A 20,536-nucleotide genomic window follows, 5' to 3' on the forward strand; every position below is an offset into this window, starting at 1 on the left:
TGCTCTGCACATGGGAGGTTCTCCATTTAGGGCTGCCTGGAGCTCACTTGGAGGAAATGAAGGCACGAAGAAGCTTGTTCCGACAAAAACTGGCGGAGCAGCAAAGGGCAGCTGCTGGAGGGTCCCTGCCGTGCACGGCAGCGAGGCGCAGCGGGGAAGGAGAGTTCCAGGGGCAGGGCTGGGGGTTAGGCAGGCTCGTGCATGCAGCTCAGGAACTCAAAAGCACTTGGCAGAAATTGGAATACCACATTTTTTTTTTCTCTTTTGAGTGATATTTGGCTGGTTTTAACCCATTATCAAATCCTTGTTAATTGCAGATAATTTTCCTTTTCTTCCCCCCTTGCTTCCCTTTATCGTGTAGATGTTAAAACATTATTTCTCACACCTAACTCTCCCAGTACTTTATCACAAGTGCAGGTCTACTTCCTTTCCTTGTAACAGGGATATTGCCGTTACAGAGGGTTACCCTCGGTTATGCTCACACTGGGGCTGTGCGCAGGGTGACGTGATGCTGTCGCACTGCAGCAGGTTGGCATGTGTTGGCATGGTGCAGGCAGCCTCGTGGAGCCTCCTGGGCACGGTGTGCGGGCAGTGCCCCCGTCCTGCAACTGCTGTCGCTGCCGCAGCATCGCTCCTGAGAAGTGTGCTCTCGGCTCCCGAGGAAGGCGTGCAATGATTGTAGGACAGAGTTGGGTTTGACAGAGTGTGTGTACTCACTACCAGTTTAGGGAAAATACTGTGATGTTTAAGCCATTCATAAGCACTACATTTATTTTTTCCTGTGTGACCAAATCAGGAATTGCTGCCTTGATACGTTATTGTTGGTACCGTGGCTGTGGCTGCCTTGGGTCTTGGCCACTCTCCATGTTCCCAATGCCCTTGGTGTTGGGTGGGAGAGGCTGATATGCTTATCCGGGCCCCTAAATTTAGCCTGGCAGCTTTTGAAACATCCATGGCCTACGAATAGCAAGCTAGGACTCTGAAGGCATTCAGCTCATGTCCTTGAAGCAATTGGCTTGGGTGGGAGGGCTGCTGCGTTTTTGGTGCTCGTGTTATTGAAGGCCTGGGCAATGGCTCAAAGCCGACATCAGATCTCTGAAGATGTGCTGCAGGGAGGACAGAGAAAAATATGTATCAGTTCTTATTCCAGCTGCAATTTTCCTTAGGAATTATCGCATCAGGAAAACTACATATTTACAGATTGGAGTAAACTGCATTCAGACAATTCCTAAAAGAAACAGAAAAACAGAAATCAAGCTCAGGTGGCTTCAGCAACATGCTGCACACCTTAGGCAACGTGTGGCTCTCCTCAAGAGCTTATCCCTCAGTACTTTGGTTTAACTCAGTCTTAAATGTTCCACATGTTTCTACACTGTGGCTCACCTCAGAAGTCCTCACTAGCACTGACTGTACAGCTTACATATCCCACCTGGTTGCTCCCTGGTTCATCCCAGCGCTTATGATTGCAATTTCCCTCTGCAATTCACAGCTGGGCTGTTGGAGCAGCTCTGCCGTGCTTCACTGCCAGGGTGCATGGATGCATTTAGCCAATTGCACATGGTTGTGGCAGGTATTATTGGGAGGGTTTTGTGCCGTTTGTCTGTTGTCAGCATTGGGGTGGGGGGGTTCAGGGGCTTGGGAGATGGGGCTGGGCAGCAGGCTGGTTTGGAGAGGTTTGCTGCGGTTTAAAGACCAGGAAGTCTGCTGAAGCATTTTAATCTACTCCATTTGGCAAGCCTGCCATTCATCATAGTTAAAGTGATGTTAAATGGATTACTAATCTCCTGTGTGCATGGAGTTTGTCACTGTGTGGTGTAAACAGGCCTTTTTGTGGTCACTGTGGTAAAATCAGCCATTGTTTCTAATCAGCTGCCCTGCCAAGAAGCAGTCCTGCCTGAAATCCGAGGCAAGCTGTTGTGGAAGTGGTAACGCACAGGCTTGACCCTGCAGATTGACCCATCAGGCGACGTGTGCCGGGCAATGGCCTCGGCCCTCGCAGGACGTCAGGAGGCAGGAGATCGCCTTCAGCAAGGCATGGCTTTACCGAGTTGGCTCCAGAACCGCCGGCACGGTGCGGCGGTTTAGCTGTCTAATCCCATTAGCTGTCTTAGGAGGAGCTATTTTGATTGTTCCACAAACCTCTTTGCTTTAAGCTCATAAACCCCGTGACTGGATAACGGTGGAGAGGAGGCGAGGGCAGCAGCATGCTGGCACAACGCAGCGGGCCGTGTACGCGGCGTGACCACGCTGCCCGGGGCCACCGCAGGTGGGCTCACCCTGAGCGTCCTCACTGCCCCTGGCCTTACAAGCTGGGCCCCCGTAACCCCATTTCTTAAATTCTCCCTTTTCCTGAGGGCAGGTTGAGGGACCTGTACCTTGTTGGGAAGGGCTGATCAGTGTGTGATCGTCAGAGCTTGCAGCTGACTGGGACAAAGAAGCGATTCTTATCTCAGTCTAATCCATTTTATTAACTCTGCTTGCCACTGCAAAACGTTTATGCATTACAGAAATATGTGAGAACTGAGACCTGGCAGCATTGTCATGCCTGACACAGCCACGGGCATTTATTTAGGTCCCTGGTTTGTCACGCAGCACAAGGCCTCAGCTCCACTGAGCCTGGCTCCGAGCCGGGGCGCTCGGCCTGTGGCCGCCATCAAGCCTCAGCTCTCTGTTCCTTTTTGCCTTGACATTTCCATCAGTGTCAGTGAGGTTCTGGGTCGTTCGGCCTTGCCAGAGACCAAAGTGCTTGGTTAAGGTCTAAATCAAATCATTATCAAAGGATGTTTTAAATTACTCTGCTCTTTTTTCCCCTTGAAGGAAAGGCACCTTACACTTGGTTCAAAGCCCAAAAAGACTTCTTGCATGGGCTTAGTGGGATTTCTCCTCCACAAAGTGTTGCTGTTTCTTTGTGCTCATTTGTTTTGACAGAAATATTCATCAGCAAAACGATTTACATAGTTATGTATTATGAAAAATGTATGAAATTAAGGGAACTTCAGCTATGCTCTTAGGTTTTTGGATTCTGACCCTAACTTGTGCAACTCTAGGAGGAGCTCTATACTTGGCATTGGCGTCAGGCAGCACTGCTTTATTTTCCATAACCTTGTGCTGTTTGTAACAATTGTTTTGCTTTTAGCACAGCACTGGTGGGTTTGTCTCCCAGATTCTGGGCAGGGTGTATGGCGTGCCTCTATCCCTGCCCCACTGGCTCTGCCTTTGCCATTGAACCAATAAAGAGGGATTTTCTCCCCCACTTCTGACTGCCAGGGATTGTTTCTCTTCCCTCTGTTTCGTAGCATGGTTAGGATCTTTCAGCTGTAGCTGTCTGGAGAGTTTAATTTACACGGCATAGTGAGAATCTGTTATGTTCAAAACTAAGCCCAGGAAAGATTTTAAATAGGTGGAAGTCCTCTAATGATCCTGGCAGTGCTCTGGGTGCAGCCCAGAGGCTCAGGTCCCTGTTTCCACCTGCTTCAGGCTGACTGTTCTATCGTGTCTGCCCATGCTGCAGCTTCTCCAGCTGTGACATGCCCGTTATAGTGGCAGCTAATATTATTTTCCACAATCAGGTGTCAGTGACAGGCTTGTGAAGGAGCCCAGTAAGAGATCTCATGGCAGAGACAGGAATCTGTGCCATCAAACTCAGATAACCCCAGGAAGGTGCAACACCCACCTCTAACTTTGGGAATGTGTCTGTCACACAAGGCCACCTACTCCCCACCCCTGCTGACCCATTTTTGGAAGGGAGCAGCTGCTGGAGTTAGGAAACCCCAACCCCTTGGCCCCAGAGCAGCCACACCAAGGGAGGGAGCTCCATTGAGCAGGCCTGGTCACTGCCCGCTGCTGTTCAGCAAGGGGGTGCAGTGACTTCTGCAGAGTTGCAAGTGAAACCCGTTCGCAAATCTGTAAGAGGAGAGTTTGAAATGAATGCAGCTAGAGAGCATTGGTACCATATAAAATATTTATTGATTTTGCAAAATGTTGTAAAATGCATCTGTAATAAAAATAAGAAACCATGCTGTGCATCTTGCACATTTTTATACCAACAAAAGGTATTTTTTCCTACTGCTGCACAGCAGCAAATTATAACCATTCATTTCTTTCAAGTCTTGCACTTGCGGTCTTCCTCGGTCAGCCAAACCTTCGCTCTTCTTGCTGGAACCACCACCAGGTACAACAGGACAGCAGAGTCTCTTGTGCTTGGTTGCTCAGCAGACACCACTCAGGCTGTGGGGCTCTTAGGAGGCATGCTGCCTGGTCACCAGGGCCCGCTGCATCACCACCGGCTTCTTGCTCTTTTCCAAGATCAAATCCTCCTGTTTCTGAGGAAGCATTTGCCCTCGTGTCGGGGCAGGTTTCTTCTCCTCCTCCTCCTCTAGCCTCCCTTCGGAGGTGAAAGGACTGCACACTGCCTCCACCAGACCGATGACCACACCGAAGAAGGCCAGCACGCTGCCCAGCATGTACAGCTTGACCATTTTCCTGTTGGGCTTCTGGCTGAGCAGTTCTTTGGCAAAGGGGATCAGCTCATGCATGGTTTCCATTTTTTATTTTTTTTTGCAGCAGGTTTGGAAGATGTCAGTTCTACAGGGGAAGAGCGAGGGAGAGGCATGTTAGTTAAATCCGGCGGCTTTCTCCAGCGGTGTCAGAGCGCTCCCCTCGGCCCCCGCTCCCTACAGCCACCCCCGGCCACGTGTACGTGGGGAATTTTAATTTCTGCCAGAGGAGAACGCAGCCGGTGGAGGAGCCCCGCGGCTCAGCAGATGCTCGGGGCTGCGGGAAGGGGGGGGTCCCCGCAGCATCCCCCCGCATTTCGCGCAGCGTCCCCCCGCGTCCCCCCGGGCTCCCCCTTACCAGAGGCAGCTGCTGCGGGGCCGGGGCAGGGGCGGTGAGCGCTGCGGGCTGGCTCGGCTCGGCTCTGCTGGTCTGGCCGCGGCTCGGCTCTGCAGCTGCTGCCGGCCGCCCGCTGCCCCCGCCTTATATCGCCGCCGGGGCGGGCGGGGCCGAAGCGGGGGGGGCCGGGCACGCCGCGAGCACGCCGCTAGCACGGGTCCCCCGGTGCCCCCCCCCGCTGCCCGCAGGAGCCGGGCCAGCCCCCGGCAGTCCCCCGGGGGCCGCTTGGCAGCGGGGCTGGCCCGAGCGGGCGCTGGGAGCCGTGCTGCGGGCGGTAGCGGGCGCCTCGGGGGGGTGCGAGGGGACAGAGAGCGTGTGGGCAGCTCCCAGGCGGGGTGCTGGGGTGGGGGGCTCGGGGCTGGGCTTCCCTCGGCTGGTGGGGTCAGTAAAACTTCGTGTCTTCCTGCTGCCCCTTCTCACAGCGAGGCAGGTAAAACGCGTCTCGGTGAGGCACAACGGAGACGTTGCGGTGTGAGGGTGTTTGTTAAAGGCTTCACGCGCGGCTCGTGGCCAAGGGAGCCGGCAGAAAGCTGCTGGATGCAGCGTGGGACAGCACCTTGGTTTGTTGGGAATCAGAGTAACTGGAAATGACGCCCGCAGTGAAACCTCCAGGCTGCCTGTTAGATCATATTGTCACTTCCCTGTGTTTGATGCTGAAAGTCCGTAACACCCCATTGTAATCTTAACTCCCTTATGATTCACAAAAAGGACAACATATTTCCTTTTTGGGGAGAAAAGAACTCGGCACTGTCACACTTCTTCCCTGGCTCGCTGCCCAAGAGTGTTGCATCAATAACATACAGCCCGTTGCATCATCTGCGCCGCTGCCCTTCTGCTGCCGGCTCCGTCAGCGCACGTATGCTGCTCCGGCCGGGAGAGCCGCGTACCCCTCAGCTGCTGCTGACCTTAGCTAAAGCCACGAGGAGCTGCTGGGACTGACAGCTTCTGAATTTGCAGGGTCCGGACAGGCTTCCCACCCGATCAGTACGGCTGAGATGCTGGGGTTTTTTCTGCTAGGGCAGCCTGTGTAAATACATGTGGTGCGAGCTGATGCGCAGGGGCTGGTGCTGTCTGTGGAGAGAGGTAAAGCCCAGAGAGAGCCTTGGTGAACGATGCTGTGAAGGAGACTGCTGGCTCCCCTGGGTCTCCTCCGGGGTGGCTGGATGGCCGTGAGTCCTGGTGAGGCTCAGCCCCACAGGGACCAAAGCAGGGCTCATCCTTCAAGCAGCAGAGGAAACGGGGGGGCTCTCCACCTGCCTCCCCACAGCACATGGGATGGAGGGATGGTGGCGCGAGGAGGGGGGGCTTGATGCCCCTGAGCTGGCTTTCAGCACAGCCTGCCTGGGAGAGACCCCTCTGACACCTTCCTGCCCCTGCACCCAGCGTGGGTGGGATACAGCCAGGGAGCCAGCACTGGCTTCGTCTCTCTGAGGGGGAAAGAGGCACGGAGAGAAATTCAAGGAGTTTGGGAATTCCTGGAGCTTGTGTCAGTTTTCCATGTCACTTCTTTCCTTTTCTTCAAGGATCTAAACACCTTCCCTTCTGAAAAACTGCTCTAAGAGGCAATATTGCCCAAATTATGCCCTAAAATCACTGGACTGGGTCAAAATTAAATGAACCTAAAGTCTGCCTTGTGTCAGGATGGCAATGCCAAGCTTCTATTTGCAGTCCTCGTGCTGTTTTCCTCCCCTTCTCTCCTGGCACACCTGGGTGCACGACTCACTGGCCATGTGAGGCTCAGCAGTGGTGGGAGGTGAATACCTGGGATCCTCACAAAGGAAAGTGTTCATTAAATGTGTTGGCTTTTTTTTTTTTTTTTCTCTTCCTTGCTGAGCTCTTCCCTGGGCGCATGTGAGCGAGTGACTCACCTCCTGCTCCTCACATCCCGCACGTAGTGGGGAGGCTGAAAGTTTCCCCACAGTCACATGGGGTGGGAGAGCTTGCGCTGCAAGCAGGGCTCCAAGGAACCTCTGCCAGTGAAAACTCGGGGGTGTTTTTTTCTTTTTGCAAGTTTTGAATGCACTTAGGAAATTGTATTGCAAGACTGGCTGTAAAAGTTGCTAAAGACTTGTCTATCCCTCCTTAGTGTCTTTTTTTTTTTTTTGCTTCTTAAAATAAAGTCCTTATCTTTTCTGCCAACTTGGCAGCAAAGGTTGTGGCCAATTCTTATATTTAAGCCACATTTTTCCCTTCTGCAGTGCCTTGAAAAATGAACATTGCAGAAAAGATAGCTGGAGGAGACAGCAATTAGACAGGGAAAGTTCAAGGTCACTGTTCCTGCAGCCAGGGCTGGCTGCTACAGCGTGAGATGTGGTCTCCCTTTCCAGCCTGGGCAAGCGGTGAGTGCTGCAAGCTGCTTGGGCCCTGCACAAACATCAGAAAGCTCCGAGCTGTGCAGGGTGTAATCCCAGAAACAAAGGTCAGCGTGAAGTGCTTGAATCATGACATTTTGCCTTAAAAATAAAAATAAAATTGAGACAGGATTTTTCTTTGCCTCCTGAACCGTTTATTTGAAAGCCTCTTTTCCAACCTGGGGGCTAGAAAAGGAACTTTGTATTAATAAAATATAGATGGGGATGTCTGCAAGCACAGCATACTAAGAGCTGGAGCTGCAGGGAGCACGCAGTGCTCGGGATAATGTCGAGGGTTACCCAAGCAGCTGATAATTCCTCTGTGGCAAATGCCTCCTATGGCAGCACTCAAGTTGTGTTGATTTAACTAAATAATATTTAATTCAGTTTTGTTTTAAACTGGAGTAACAAAGTCTGTGCAGGCTCGTTGTGTGGACATTTAAATTGGATTAAGAATGGATAAAAGGATTAATGATTAACATTAAATTAGACTAATTTTAGCTGTTCCTAATCTTATTTAGGAGAGTCCACACAAGGAGGTTGTCAGGCTTAATTGCAATTTTGATTAAGCCGGGCATTATAGCTGGGAAAATGACAAGAGTTTAACGTCATCTGGAAGAAGAGCTCTGCCTGAATTCGCAAAGCGGCATAAGCACCCGAGGTTTAACCTAAATACTGGCGGCAGGGAGGCCGGGGCGTGCGATGGCTCGCCAGGCGATGCCCCTGGCCCTGCACGTGCTGAGCTCGGCCGGAGCCGTGCTGTGCCCAGCGCCGGAGCCACCAGCTCAGGTGAGGCTGCTCTGAAATGGCCGCAGGGCACAGGCTGTGCTGCATGGGGCTGCTCCCGGGGAGATCTGCCCGTGGTTAAGCCGTGTCCTGCTGCTGCGGCTCGTGTTGCATGGGGATGACGGTGCTGATGCTCCCGGGGATGCTTGGAGCTGCTGCAGGGGGATGCACTGGAGGGGCAATTCTGAATCCGAATACTGTATTTTCATTTAATATAATTTACCTTGGAGAAGGGGTTCAAATGCAGTTAACACAACATATTTGTGCACGAACAGCGAGTCTGAGGGCTCCTGACTAGCTGTGTGTGGCTGGCCACACGCCTGGGTTGGACGAGGCCCCCCCTGCCCAGCTCCACTCGCAGCTCTGGGCTTTGCAGAGCCACGGAGGTGACCTCTGGCTGTCAGTGAAACTTCCCAAAACGTGGCTTAGCGTCATTCCTGCATCTCAGCAGCAGCAAGATGAGGTGGGAGTATTTGTTGCCTCATCTTCCACGTGTCCATGCCCGGACAAGGCTCAGGCTCTTCTGGACCCTGTGGCGGCGGGGGCTGAGCGGTGCTGGCAGCGCTCAGCATGGGCGGCTGGCCCCGGTGTGGTTGGAGATGCCCGGGAACAGCCGGAGCAGCTGGGGAGCAGAGGGATGGGGACACGTGGGGCAAAGATGGGGAAAAACATGGGTTTACCACAGCAGGATCAAAACCTGCACAAGCTGAGTCCCTGGTTTCAACTCCAGCAGGTGGGGGGAGGAACAAACTGGCAGTCGGGAGCAGAAAATAGTGTGACTTCCCCTACAGTCATCACTCGCGGTGTCAAAGAGGACACGGGGCTTAGAGGGAGCTCTTGAAATTATTTTAACCCTCCTGCTGTTGATTGTTGTGGGCACAGGGCTGTGCTGAGGGTCCCTGCTGGCCAGCAGGGGTGGGAGCGTAGGAAACCCCTCCCTGCTCCCCTGCCATGGCCCGAAAAAGCCGCCTCCAAATCCTCCAGCCTGCAGCCGCCTGCTGTCCTAACGGGATGTTTTCTCCTTTAGACAATGGGGACATGACAAAAATAAAGATGTTCCCCTGCAATTATAGTTGTGTCCAACCTGCCAGTGGAAACAGGCAGGCTGCCCAGGCCCCTCTGCCTGCCTGCTATCACGCCCGTGGCCGCAGAGCAGGCGTGTGGAGGGGCAGCAGGCCGCAGGCTGGGCCCGAGGGCACTGCGCCCTGCAACAAGCCCCTGGGGTAACCCCATTTAGACCTAAACTAGGTCAATGATTTTTCAGTTCAAAGTTTTATTTGTTTTCAAAGCAGGCGTAGGGGTTTCAGGAGATGAGCTGGAACTGCGTTAGAAATTCCTGAAACGCTTTTGGAAGAAGATGACAATTAGCAAAGGCAGTGTTTTAGCTCATCTGCATGTGCCGTAGTGAGGAGGTGGTTTGCCGGCCGGGTTTAATTAAAATAGGAAATTAAAAGATTCTGTGGAGGAAACATCGTTTTGTTACTGAAGTCAGTGGAGACAGCTGCCCAAAAGCTGTGACACTGGCAGGGTTTCTTACCTCTGAACAGACTTTCCCCGATTTTCCTCTTGTCGTGTAGCTCCAGTGCTATAGAGTTATACTAAGTTAGTGTCCTTTTTCCTGTAATGGAGGTTTTATGTTTCAAGAGATTAAGTGTCCTTGCAAGCAGTGCTCTGCCCCTGATTTCCAGTTACTTTTGTGTTCCTCTGAGCTCAGCAGAGAGAGACTTAAAGTAATTGAAGGCAGCCATTCAGGGCTGGTCAGTGCTTGCTAACGGGTGTCACGCCTCGACAACTGGATCGAAAGCTGCTGTATTCGGACGGTATCCCTGGAAAAGCTCCCGACAGACTAAGGCACTTGTGTGCCTTTCACCCCAACAGACAGCAAACATAGGAGGGAGGAAACGAAACAAAGCTACTCACACACGACTCACATCCTTTTCAGCTCTGGCTGCCCGGGGGCACTCACTACTGGGTTCACGCCGGGCACAGCACCTGGGGAGTATTTGCCTGCGGTGCCTCCCTCGTGCTGTGGCTCAACCCGCTCATCCCGCTCATCCCACTCATCCCGCCTCGGCACCCAGCTCAGAGCCCGGTGACCTGAAGGCACGTGGTGCTGGGCTCTGTCTGCTTGTCAAGCTGGGGGCCTTAATTTTAAAAGCAGGGGCTTGGTGTTCGCTAGCTAGTGTGAGCTTGTGACGCTGACCAATGTGCATGGGCTGCTCTTCCCACCCTCACAGGAAGGTGAGCTTTTGAACCACTGGCTGTGATGCGTTTCTGTTCTAAACGTTGAGACCTCTTTCCACCTGAAATTTAAACCCAACCCAGCAGCATCTCTCTTGGTTGCTGCTGTTGTGGAAGGGACAGGGTCCTCTGTTGTGTGTCCCCTTCAGACCATTGCTGGCACTAGGACCTGCTGATGCCAGCCCATGCCATGGGTATAGGATCGCATACAGTGGGGCTCTCCTGCCTCTGATGAGCACCTCAGGGGTAGGATACACAAGCTGCAAGGATGATCACACACACACACCACAGAGCAGGAGTTGAAATGATCCTGTCCACAGGAATGTCACTGAGCACGAGGAGGGAGCGGCTCCATGTGGTGCATCTCATCTGGAGGAGACGCTTCCAGCAACGGCTTTTTTTTTTTTTCTCCTCTTTTTTGTGTGTGACTTACTGCTTTGCAGTAGGTATTCTGTAAAGGAGGCTGTTCCCACTCTTGTTCTTGTTTGAACTTGCCGAGCCTGGAATGCCAGGTGACTGCTCACCTTGTTTTGGCAAGCTGCTGGGACAGCCTGGAGGAGCAAAGGCTGGCTGAAGGTGGTTTGGATAGCTCATTTGAAAAGCTTGTGGTTAAGGTAGCATTTTCCAGGCCTACCTTTGTTTGCATGGGCGAATTGCAGCAGCCCGTGCTTTGCAGTAACCTGGGCTGGAGTTTTGACATTTCAGAGCAGCCTGGAGCTCAGCACTGCTGGCTCTGGCATGGTCGGTGTGCGGCGTTGGTGGGCTTCCCAAGAGTTGTCACCGTGCGGTGCCTCTGTTCTGCTGCTGCTGGGCCTGATTTACGTGGGGAAGGAAAGTCTGGAGGGAACTAGTGGGAAGATGAACTGAACAGCTTGGCTGCATGGAGACTGGGGACAGCTCGGATGGGTCGGAGGGCGGCTGGTCCTCCCTGGCGTCAGCAGTGCGGTTTCTGATGGAATGAGCATTAAACTGACCTGCTTGGCTTAGTGCTCTTGGGTTTGACTTTACACCAGACCGAAGAGGCACCCAGCTGCAGGCATTCAGCCAAGGCTCACAGGATTGCTGTGTCCATCACCCGCAGCCTTGCCCGCCGAGCGGTGCGCAGGGAGGTACCTGAGCTGGCTGCGCGTTTCCTCTCTCTTTCTCTGAAAATCGCTTCAGTGTTTCCTTCCACTTCCCCTGCTCAGCCGGCCGAGACAGGAGGAGGCATCTTACAGGAGGAGGCATCTTTGCAGCAGGCGCAGGAATGCGGCGTTACCGCATTGCTGAGCGGTGGCTCAGGGCCGGCACGCCCAGCCCTGCTCCCTGCTCGCCAAGGCCGCGGGCACACCTAGGCAGAGGCGGATGCGGAACCAACACTTCACATTTTATAGCCTTAGGGACAGTATTTTTTTCCAGCTCTGCTGTGTACCATTTCTCTGAGCTCCTGAGCCTCAGTGCCCGTGCTGCTCGGTGTGAGGATGGGGAGGTAGGTAGCACCCACAGCACAGGCACAGGCGCACGGACCCGGAGTCGTCCGGCGCGATCAGCTGAGCCCCCGGCAGCAGGGCAGGATGCGATGTTGGGGTTGAGTCAGTAAAGTAAATAGCAAAGACTCAGTGCGAGTTTTTTTGTGAGTATTGGCTTAGACCATAAAACCAGTTTGATAGAACAAGAGCTTGGGGGGGAGGTCTGCATGGTTTGGGGGATTTGGCAAGGTAAATGCGGAGCTTTCCACCTCTGGCTCCAGCTGCAGCACAGCTTGTGAGAGGTGCCTGGGGGCACTGGGGGTGCAGCGAGCTGCTGGGCTGGGCTCCCCACCGCACACGTGGAACAGCTGCCAGTTTAAACAGATGTTAGAAACTGGGAAAAAAAAAAGAGAGAGAGAGAGAGAAAAGAAAAAAAACGGGGCAAGAAAAAGCCTCTGGTGCTACCTCATACTTGTTGCTGGCATAGTAAAAAAATAAACTTATGAGACTGTTTCCATTAATACTGATGTAAAGCAGCGGTGACCACTGAGGTGTAAAGCATAAGAGAGGTCTGCGTGAGGTCTGAAGCAGGGAGACGGGCTGCTGTCATCAGCTGGGCGTGAAGCTATGGGTCTGGCTTTTCCATGGGCTCCCAAGGTGATATTAAATCCATCCCGGTTTGATAAATACAGAGTGCCTTTGGAAATCCTGGCACTTTCCTAGGTACCCAAATGAAAATTGTTTCTTAGAAAATTTGACTCTTCTTTGACTTTTTTTACAGCTGGTTAGTTTATGGTATTACATTCTGTAGATATAGTAAGCTGAGCTTGAGAATTATTTTGTGCCTTGAGGAACTCTGCTACCGGAGGCAGGAGAGGGTCTGTGAGCCCTGTACAGCCCCATCTCTGTGCTCAAGGTCGTCTGCAGGCTGAAGCCTGCTATGTGAATACACAGTGCAATCGTAACTCACACAGACATCCCTGATCGGGCTTTAAATTGCCGGGTTCAGGCACTGATAGCGGCGCTGCCCTGTTGCTGTGGGGCTGATCCCGCTACACAAACCCACAAAACCTGCCCTAGAGGGTAGGCGCCGTGCAGCCCTGGCACTGGTGTGAGCGGGTTTCAGGCAGCCTGGTGATGTCCTGGCAGCGCCCACCCGAGCCCCAGGCACACCTCAGACATGTCCCATGGCTACAGGGATGTGTCCCGAGGTGCTCGCTGCCAGCTACCTGCACAGCCGCTTGTTCACGCTGCCGTCATCCCGCTCCCAAGTGACAGCTGTCTGCGGCGGTGCGCCCTGTCTGGGAGCTGTCCGGAGCTCCCTGGGAACTGGGTGGGGATGCCTGCGGACGCCTGAATCACGCCTTTATCGTTACTACACCCACAGGCACCTCTCTCCCAGGTGAGGCAGCCATCTGTTAAAAACCGAGGGAGGACGGAGGCAGCTCTCAGAGGCTGCTGCGATTGCGGATCAGCCGCAGGTAGCGCCGGGGAGAGCCCTCGCCGTCAGCCAGGTATGTGGGGACGCCGAGGGGACTGGGGACGTCGTGGGGACTGGGAACGGGGCTCCTGGTCACACCGGGAAGGTGACAGGGGAAGCGTCTTGACGCAGGAGCATGCTGGTGGCTGTTCCCACGTGCTGTCCTGCGGGGCTCCCCGCAGAAACCCCGCGGCATGCACTTCTCTGCAGCATTTCTGCAAGCCCGAGGCTCCCGGCCATCGGGCGCTTTGATCTGGAAGCACAGCAAGGGTGGGGCTGGAGGACAAAGCACAGGGCAGGGCGGCTGCCGGGCTCATCGCCGCATCGTCCCTGGCGGTGCTGGCACCGCTCCCTGCCCGCTGCGGTGGCCGTGCTGGGTCTGAGGCTCCTCGAAGTCCCCAGGAGCCGGGCAGGCAGAAATCAGCTCTGCTGGGGGCGAGGAGCTGTGCCCGCCTCTGTGGTTCACCTCTGCAATACCATAAAGATCCAAAGATAGCGTCGGGGTGAGAGGGCTGTCTTTGCACAGCTTGGGAGGATCCTGGGTGTGCTTCGTGAGTCCAAAGAGAAGCTGGGATTCTTTGTGCGGGTTTGTTTTGCTGCACGGTCTGAGGGGCTGATCTTCCTCTGTTATTCCTGATTATCACCCATGCTGCTGTGTTGTAGGCCAATTAAAATTACCTCACCATAGAAAAGTAAGGAATGTGAAGGACCCAGGCAGAGGTTTAAGCTGACATTTTCTGCTCGTTTTTGCTTACGCTGCATATTCCTCCTTAGGTGTGTCCTTGTCCTCGCCAGTATGGAGTCTCGCTGCCAGCTTTGGCCATGGGCATTATTTGTCCTCCTGGGTAAGGCTTGCCGTACAGTGTTTCTAGAAAAAATGGTGGAAAGCTGACTAAATGTTTGCTGCCTATTGGAAATGACCTTTCTCTTTTAATTGGGGTTGTATATGAGTAATGAAGTGAGTTATATTGCCTAGAGCCTCCATGTGTACCATGATTTAAGCGAGGTGGGTTTATGTACAGCTAAACGTCTTGCAAAGGGAATTGGAAAATTAAGTTTATTGATGAGAAGTGAATGATAGGAAGTATATGAGGCTAATAAATGCTGCTAGAGTAAGTGCTGTATTAGTAGCAGTATTGTGGCAGCAACTGGGAGATTGGTGTTCAATAACAGTGCTGGTCCTTTGGCAAAAGGTTTCTCTCTGACCTGAGCATCCTGCTTTAGGGGTCTGGAGGTAAATGGGGAAAACCAGTGTGGGCTGTTCAGCACAATGGGCAGGGAACTGAGCATCCCTGAAACCCAGACACAGGGGATTTTGGGTAGGTGTCACGTCAAGGAAGAGTTTCAGAAGTAATAGCTAACAGAAGGTGTTTTAAGTGCTTTGTACTTTTTAAAACAAAGGCAATTCAGGGGCTAAATACCCTTGTCCTTTCTGGTGTGCGCATTTGTGGCTTTGTCCCACGCACGACCTGGTAGCTGATCTGTTGTGGGAAGTGGCAGGGTTGCTGGTTGATGACCGCGTGCCACCCTGCCCCAGCCCCAAGTCCTCTCCTGCTGTTCCAGCCTCTCTGCGGCTGCTGGGCGCGCAGCACGACTGCTCCAGCGGCGCCTGCTACCCACCCGGGGGGGATCTCCTGCTGGGACGAGTCCAGCACCTGCGAGCCTCCTCCACCTGCGGCCTCACCAAGCCCGAGACGTACTGCACGCCCCACGGAGAGGTACGTGCTCCTCCCTCCTCCACGCTCCTGAACCCCGCATGGGGATGCTAATGCCTTTACCCGTCCTTCCTGCCCTTTACAGTGATGTCTTTAACCTACTTCAGGTATTATTCCCCTCCCGATCTCGTGGGGTCACTGCACAGTCTGTCATGTCCCCTCCAGCCCTGGAGTCCTCCTCTGTCCCCTTGTTAGAGCAGAGGAGCTGAGCATGGCTCATGGGAAGGGGCTGTGAAGGGGTCAAAATGGAAGCTTTTGCATCGAAAAGAATCCCAAGCCTTCTGATCCCCAGCCTCTTCAGCTATAAACTGAACTCATATTTCAGTTGTCAAAGTGGGAGCATTCCAGGTCTTTCACTGGAAAAGCTGCTGAGCCGAGCGGCTGTTTCCAATTCCTCGGTTGTGTGGGGGTAGGAAGTCGTGCTCAGGGGATAGCATTGCAGCCAGCTGCAGATTCCCAGGCTCCAAAGCCACCATCAAACTCAGAGTTTACGGATAATTCTGTAGCATTTTAAGCTCTGTTCTCTGCCAAGGGTGATGTCTGTGACACGAACACTTCCTAAAGCCTTTCTGTGTTGGTCTGAAAATGCAGCTGCAGTGGGGGGAGCTCAGAAAGGAGCGGGTTCAGTGCAGGGCAGGCAAGAAGGGATTTGGGAGGGTGCTTGGAAGAGGTGCTCAAGAGGAAAGGAAATGGCAGACCTCCATGAGGCTCTCTACAGTGAAATCCAGCTCAAGTGAGTCAGCTTTCTTCTGCTTTAATTCCCCCTAAACCTGAAGACCCAGGTGTGGCAGTGAGCAGATGTGTTGCAGAGCTGGCGGTGGTCTCGCTGGGCTGCAGACCTCCTGCTGTGTGCGTCTGGGAGCTGCTGCTTGGTGTGAAGCTGGGGCAGCTCCCTGGCCAGCGGGTGTGAGCATCATGTCCCCTGGCTCCTCTCCTGGTGCACTGCCTGGCCTTTGTCAGGCCTGGGAGCTGCAGCCAGGCATCGCCTCCGCTCGGGCTCCCAGTGGCTCCCCAGGAGCAGGGCTGGTTGCTCACCTCCTGGGCAGAGCACAGAACCCCCCCGCTGCTTCTCAAGGGTGGGGAAAAAGGCAAGCAATTATTTCTGGTCGGACTTAATTTTTTTTTTCTTCCCGGTTTCTGTTTATACTTAAGCAGAATTGTTTGTGTAATAACTACCAGGGTTAAAAGGATTTTGGAACAATTAACAGTGGTATGTTAATTTGGATTCACCACTTCTAGCTTTAGGGCCTTTGGGCACCTAGAGCCTACACATCTGTGACCCTTTCCTTTACTGGAATCAGAGCCCCTCACTTCTGTTCTGTTTTGCAGCTGTAATGGCTTCTGCAAGTTATGGATACTCCAGCTCCTATCTTAGCAGAAGGAGAAATCCTCATGTATTGAACACTTCACAATTTAAGCAAAAATTAATCCCCTGAACTCACTTTTTCCTTTTCCCATCCCATGGAAAGTGGGACATTTTATTTGTTGACTCTTCTGACTTTTTTTGTTACACGTCTCGCTCATGATTTGGTGCCAAATAGGTACAAATCTGGAGTCAGTTTTGCAATCTCAGCAGAGGGCATGGGATGAGGGGTTGCTCTGGCTGCCGATGCCCCCGTGCCAGCTGGCGGGTGCGAGCTGTCTGGCCCCGCCGCCAGCCCCGTGGCCCCCCGGGTGCTCTTTTGCAATCCTGCTGGGCCGCTCGCTGCGGGCACTGATCTCAGCCCCTGCTGCGTTGTCTGCTCCAGCATTCTGGCTCCAGATCCCTCTAACCTTTATACTTTGCACTACCGATTGCTCCATGCCTTGGCTGCGGGCTCAGTCTAGCGAAAGCCAGGGGAGACTTGGTATGGCCATTTATAGCACAGGGACTGCGGCGATGATTAGAAAAGTGATGGGGGGTGGAAACCAGGCAGACCAATGGAAATCACTTAGTGCTCAGGAAATGACTGTTCGAGTCAGCGGGGAAGCGAGAGGAAAATGGAAAATAAAAGAGAAAAATAGGTGGCCCCAGATTTGGAGTCCTAAAGGCACTGATGTATGTGGAAAGACTCCCGAGCGAGGTGTGATTCAAGGCCCGGTTAGCTTATCTCTGTATTTAAATGCTAAGCATAGTGCTTTGATAGCAATATGGGCAGCTAATGCCGCCAGCTGTAGCCGAGGGAAGGTGTGGTGTGGTTTTCACGCGGATTATCAGGTTCCTGGCCTGGCTGCCCCTTCAGAGGACAGCCATTCGGCTCTGCAGCACCAGCGCCTTGGCTAGTTATTGCTGCATGAGATTAATGCTTCTCAGGAGATGCTTCTGTCCTCTGGGCTCCTGCAATGCTTTCAGCCTGAGGACTTATTCAGAACTAGAAAAGAGCTACAGACTTTTCTGGTTGTTTTCTTAATTTGGAGGTATCCAGAGCACCCTCCACATCACTGTGAAATCTTTTGTCAAAGAATAGGCAAGATAAGGAAAAAATTGGTTTCCTTCTGTTTGTGTTGCTGCTCTGCTTCCCACTTCCCAGAGCAAAGCAGTTTGTGTCCATGTGACATTTTTGTGGGTCCTCACACCTTGACCCTGGGAAAGTTGGGATATTAAAATGTTGTTGTTTGCATAAGGTCAAGGACTAAGGTTTTCTGCCTTTTCTCACCTGCTTTTCATGGGCACGTGGTGGATGTGAGCAATGAAGGGCGAGAATCGCCAAGAACACTCCTCATGTTGTGATGAGAGACTAGCTGGGTGAGGGTGCGAGGTGGCAGGCACCAGATGAGCCTAATCCTTGCACGACTCAGTGCGGGAATGCAAGACCACCGGGCGGTGGCAGAGGGCTCCTCCTGGTGCTGGCTGGCAGGGCTGGTTGGTAACATTTCTCCCAATTGCGTCTAAGCACCAAGTTGTGTTTGACTGTTTCCAAAAATACAGGGCAATGCCTGAGAAAGGACGTGAAAATGTGTTTAATTCTAATGCTTCTGTCTGCCTTATTGCTACCATCTGATGGCTACATCTGCTTGCCACCTGCACGAGCCTGGCCTCGGTGCTGGTCCAGGCCGTGCTGCCCGCTGGGTACTCCTGCAGGATCCCTACGTGTGCTGGAAGAGGGGAGCTCACACTAAAACGGCCCTGTGCCCCCCAGCTCATTTGCTTTTTAGACCCCAGTCGTGAATCAAACTCAAGTCTTTTGCACAGAAAAAAAACATCCTCAGAACTGGGAAATGACTGTGGTCAGATGGGACCGCAGGGGGTCCCCCTGCTCAACGCAGGGCTCCTGGTGTAGGGTGTTGCTTCTTAACGTTGCGGGTCTGCACCGAATAATTTGTATTCCTGACCCAGCAGAGGTAGCGCAGCAGCCATGGCTTGCTGCCCTGTGCTTATCACATCCTGCTCTGGCATCCAGACACACCTCGTTCTTGGCTGCAGGGATGTGTCTCTACCTGCAGTGAATACAGAAGAAAAAGGCAATTTCCCACTTCTTTCCTCCTCCGCCTCCATTCTCTGTATCTTTTTTTGCTCCACAAGTGCAAATTGCCACATATGCTCTGAGACATCACGTCATCCCCTCGCAGACAAGCTGCAGAGGCAGCCGGGCCCCAGCAGTGTGTGGAGAGCTGGGACCAGCTCGTGCAGTATGGATTTGCAGACTGTCATCCTGGCAGGTTTTAAATAAAGCTTTTCTGAGGGGAGATGATGCGAGAACAGACTGGGTGAGGAAAACAGGCACCCACATGCTTGCTTTTAGGCAAGAGGAATGAACTTCCTTTCCTTAAGCCTCAGGCATGGGATGTTTGTCCTGCTCCTGCCAGCTCTGCGATCGCCTCTGAATTTGGGGGGTGCCAGTAAAACCAGCTGGGGAGACAGAGCTCAGTTCGTGTTTTGAGCACGACCTCAGAGCGCACGGTGTCACTTCTGACCAGCCGAGCAAGGAGGTGGCGTGGGATGTTATGGCTAACACATCCACCTATGCTTCAAGCCGAAGCACGGTCCAGCTTTGCAGATCCAAATTGCTCACTGAGAAGTTTAACCACGATGATGTCCATTGGTAACCTCTACAGCATCTTCCCATGGGAAGCATATGGAGCACTTACTGCTCTGCTGGCCTGGTGCGGAAATGTTGTGCAGCTGGTGCTAGCAGGGAAGTCAAACGGGCTGGAAAAGGGAATTGCATAACTCAGCTTTAACAGGTGTCCTTGTTCCTAACATAACTTCTTGCTGCCAGCCCTATTTTCAAATAATGCTCTGTCTCTCTGTGTGCACACATATACATATAAATTCCTACCACCTTCCACACTGCCCCCAAATAAACCTGGAACAGCAATTACCGTCCCAGCGCGATACTAATCGTGCAAGACCCCACGAGGTCCCCTGTGGGAGGCAGCATGCCAGGAGCCCGACTGACACAGTGCCTCTGACTGACACGGGCCTGGGACAAGAACAGGGCCTCCAAGGTCTCCACAGCGATTAAAGGTTTTCATTTCATGACTGGACAGAAGCAGCTTCCCATATTTGCTGATGGGTGACTTCAGTTTATTCTGGGTTACGTGCTTCTGCCAGCAGATTATGTTTCAAGGGCTCTCAACTCATATTGAAATGGCAGCTGCAGCTATGTCAAATACTTTGGTCAGAGTCCATCAGCTTCAAATTGTTTGAGGTTTTCTGCCCCTGCGTGTGTGGGGAGGGGAAGCACGGGGGGTGAGTTGGTGACTGGTTCACAAAGTCAGAGCAGGAGAGCAGCAAAACCCTGAAGCAAAGCTGCAGGGCAGGGGACAGGCAAGGGCTGCACATGCAGCCGCGTCCCTGAGCTCTGCAAAGTGTCCCAGGTGTGCCTGTGGCCTTCGCAGGTGGTGGTCACCTGCGGAGACGTGGGTTGTTCCTCTCGTGCAGCACGTCATGCACGTGCTTTGCATCCCGGTTTGCAGCCTTGGTCTGCTTTTCCGTGTAATACGTGGACATCCACAACAGCTGGCTGTTCCTCTGCACAGATTATTTTTCCTTCACCGTTTATTTCTAAAACACGAATCTGTTCATTCTCAACGCGCTGGCTTTTTCTCTCAAGTGACCTTCTCATGAGCTACCTTTCAAAAGGCTGGAATGAATTTCCTGTGTTCTCAGGATCTCAGTAGCTCGAGGTTTGGGTGACTGTAAGGGTGGCGTTGCAGCTTTGAGGTGCCGGAGGGCAGCTAGCAGTTTCCAAGCAGACCTACATTTTCTTTTGCTTTCCTATAGCCCTTTCCAGCCCTGCATCTGATAGCTACTAGAGATCACGCCCCTTCTTCGTGCCGCGGTAGCACTCGGCCTGCGGTCTTCGCTGTTTGGCAGGGAGGGGAGGAGAGCCGGAGAGCCGGGGCCAGGGGCTTGGTGGCCAAGCTTGGGCCGTGCCCTCTGAATTTCCCTTTCTGTCACGTACTCCCACGGCCCTGGTCTATTCCTGGCAAGCCCAGCTCAGATGAATCTACTGAGGCTGCTGCTCTGCTGCTGAAAATGAGGGGGAGAATTGGGGAATGATGTGCTCCTGGAAACTCTCCCCTCAACCCGGAGCTGGAATGTCATTTTTGGTAATTCCCTCTGTCCCAAGGAACTTTGAGACACATAGTCACAGTCAGTAATAGTGAATTCTTGTGTTGTGCAATAGAGGAGTTTCA

General features: G+C 53.0%; 2 protein-coding genes across 7 annotated transcripts in view; one reads left to right on the forward strand and one right to left on the reverse strand.

The window, feature by feature from the left end:
- Positions 1 to 3,947: 3,947 nt before the first annotated feature.
- Positions 3,948 to 4,999, reverse strand: G0S2 (G0/G1 switch 2). Its single transcript, XM_080569498.1, has 2 exons — positions 4,855 to 4,999; positions 3,948 to 4,584 (listed from the first exon to the last, which is right to left on the reverse strand). The coding sequence occupies exon 2, from the start codon at positions 4,542 to 4,544 to the stop codon at positions 4,239 to 4,241; it is 306 nt and encodes a 101-aa protein (XP_080425624.1). The 5' UTR covers positions 4,545 to 4,584; positions 4,855 to 4,999; the 3' UTR covers positions 3,948 to 4,238.
- A 157-nt stretch (positions 5,000 to 5,156) lies between these two features.
- The window catches only part of LAMB3 (laminin subunit beta 3), a 33,235-nt gene continuing 17,855 nt past the window's right edge, over positions 5,157 to 20,536 (forward strand). For 2 of the 6 annotated variants that reach the window (XM_080569482.1, XM_080569487.1), the window contains exons 1-3: positions 12,677 to 13,233; positions 13,974 to 14,044; positions 14,763 to 14,917. In XM_080569482.1, the coding sequence (XP_080425608.1) occupies positions 13,996 to 14,044; positions 14,763 to 14,917 (204 nt within the window). In that variant the 5' untranslated portion in view covers positions 12,677 to 13,233; positions 13,974 to 13,995. Of the gene's footprint in view, positions 5,324 to 7,814; positions 8,034 to 11,073; positions 11,740 to 12,676; positions 13,234 to 13,973; positions 14,045 to 14,762; positions 14,918 to 20,536 lie in introns of those variants that run through there. The other 4 variants (XM_080569486.1, XM_080569485.1, XM_080569484.1 and 1 more) reach the window with 4 other exon arrangements.

Source organism: Anser brachyrhynchus (assembly GCF_964034855.1).
Source record: "Anser brachyrhynchus genome assembly, chromosome: 27".
In the NCBI taxonomy this organism is placed as follows: Eukaryota; Metazoa; Chordata; class Aves; order Anseriformes; family Anatidae; genus Anser; species Anser brachyrhynchus.

What these genes read in the sequence shown, in the direction of transcription:
- G0S2 (XM_080569498.1), bottom strand. Translation starts at nt 4,544, where the DNA reads ATGGAAACCATGCATGAGCTGATCCCCTTTGCCAAAGAACTGCTCAGC.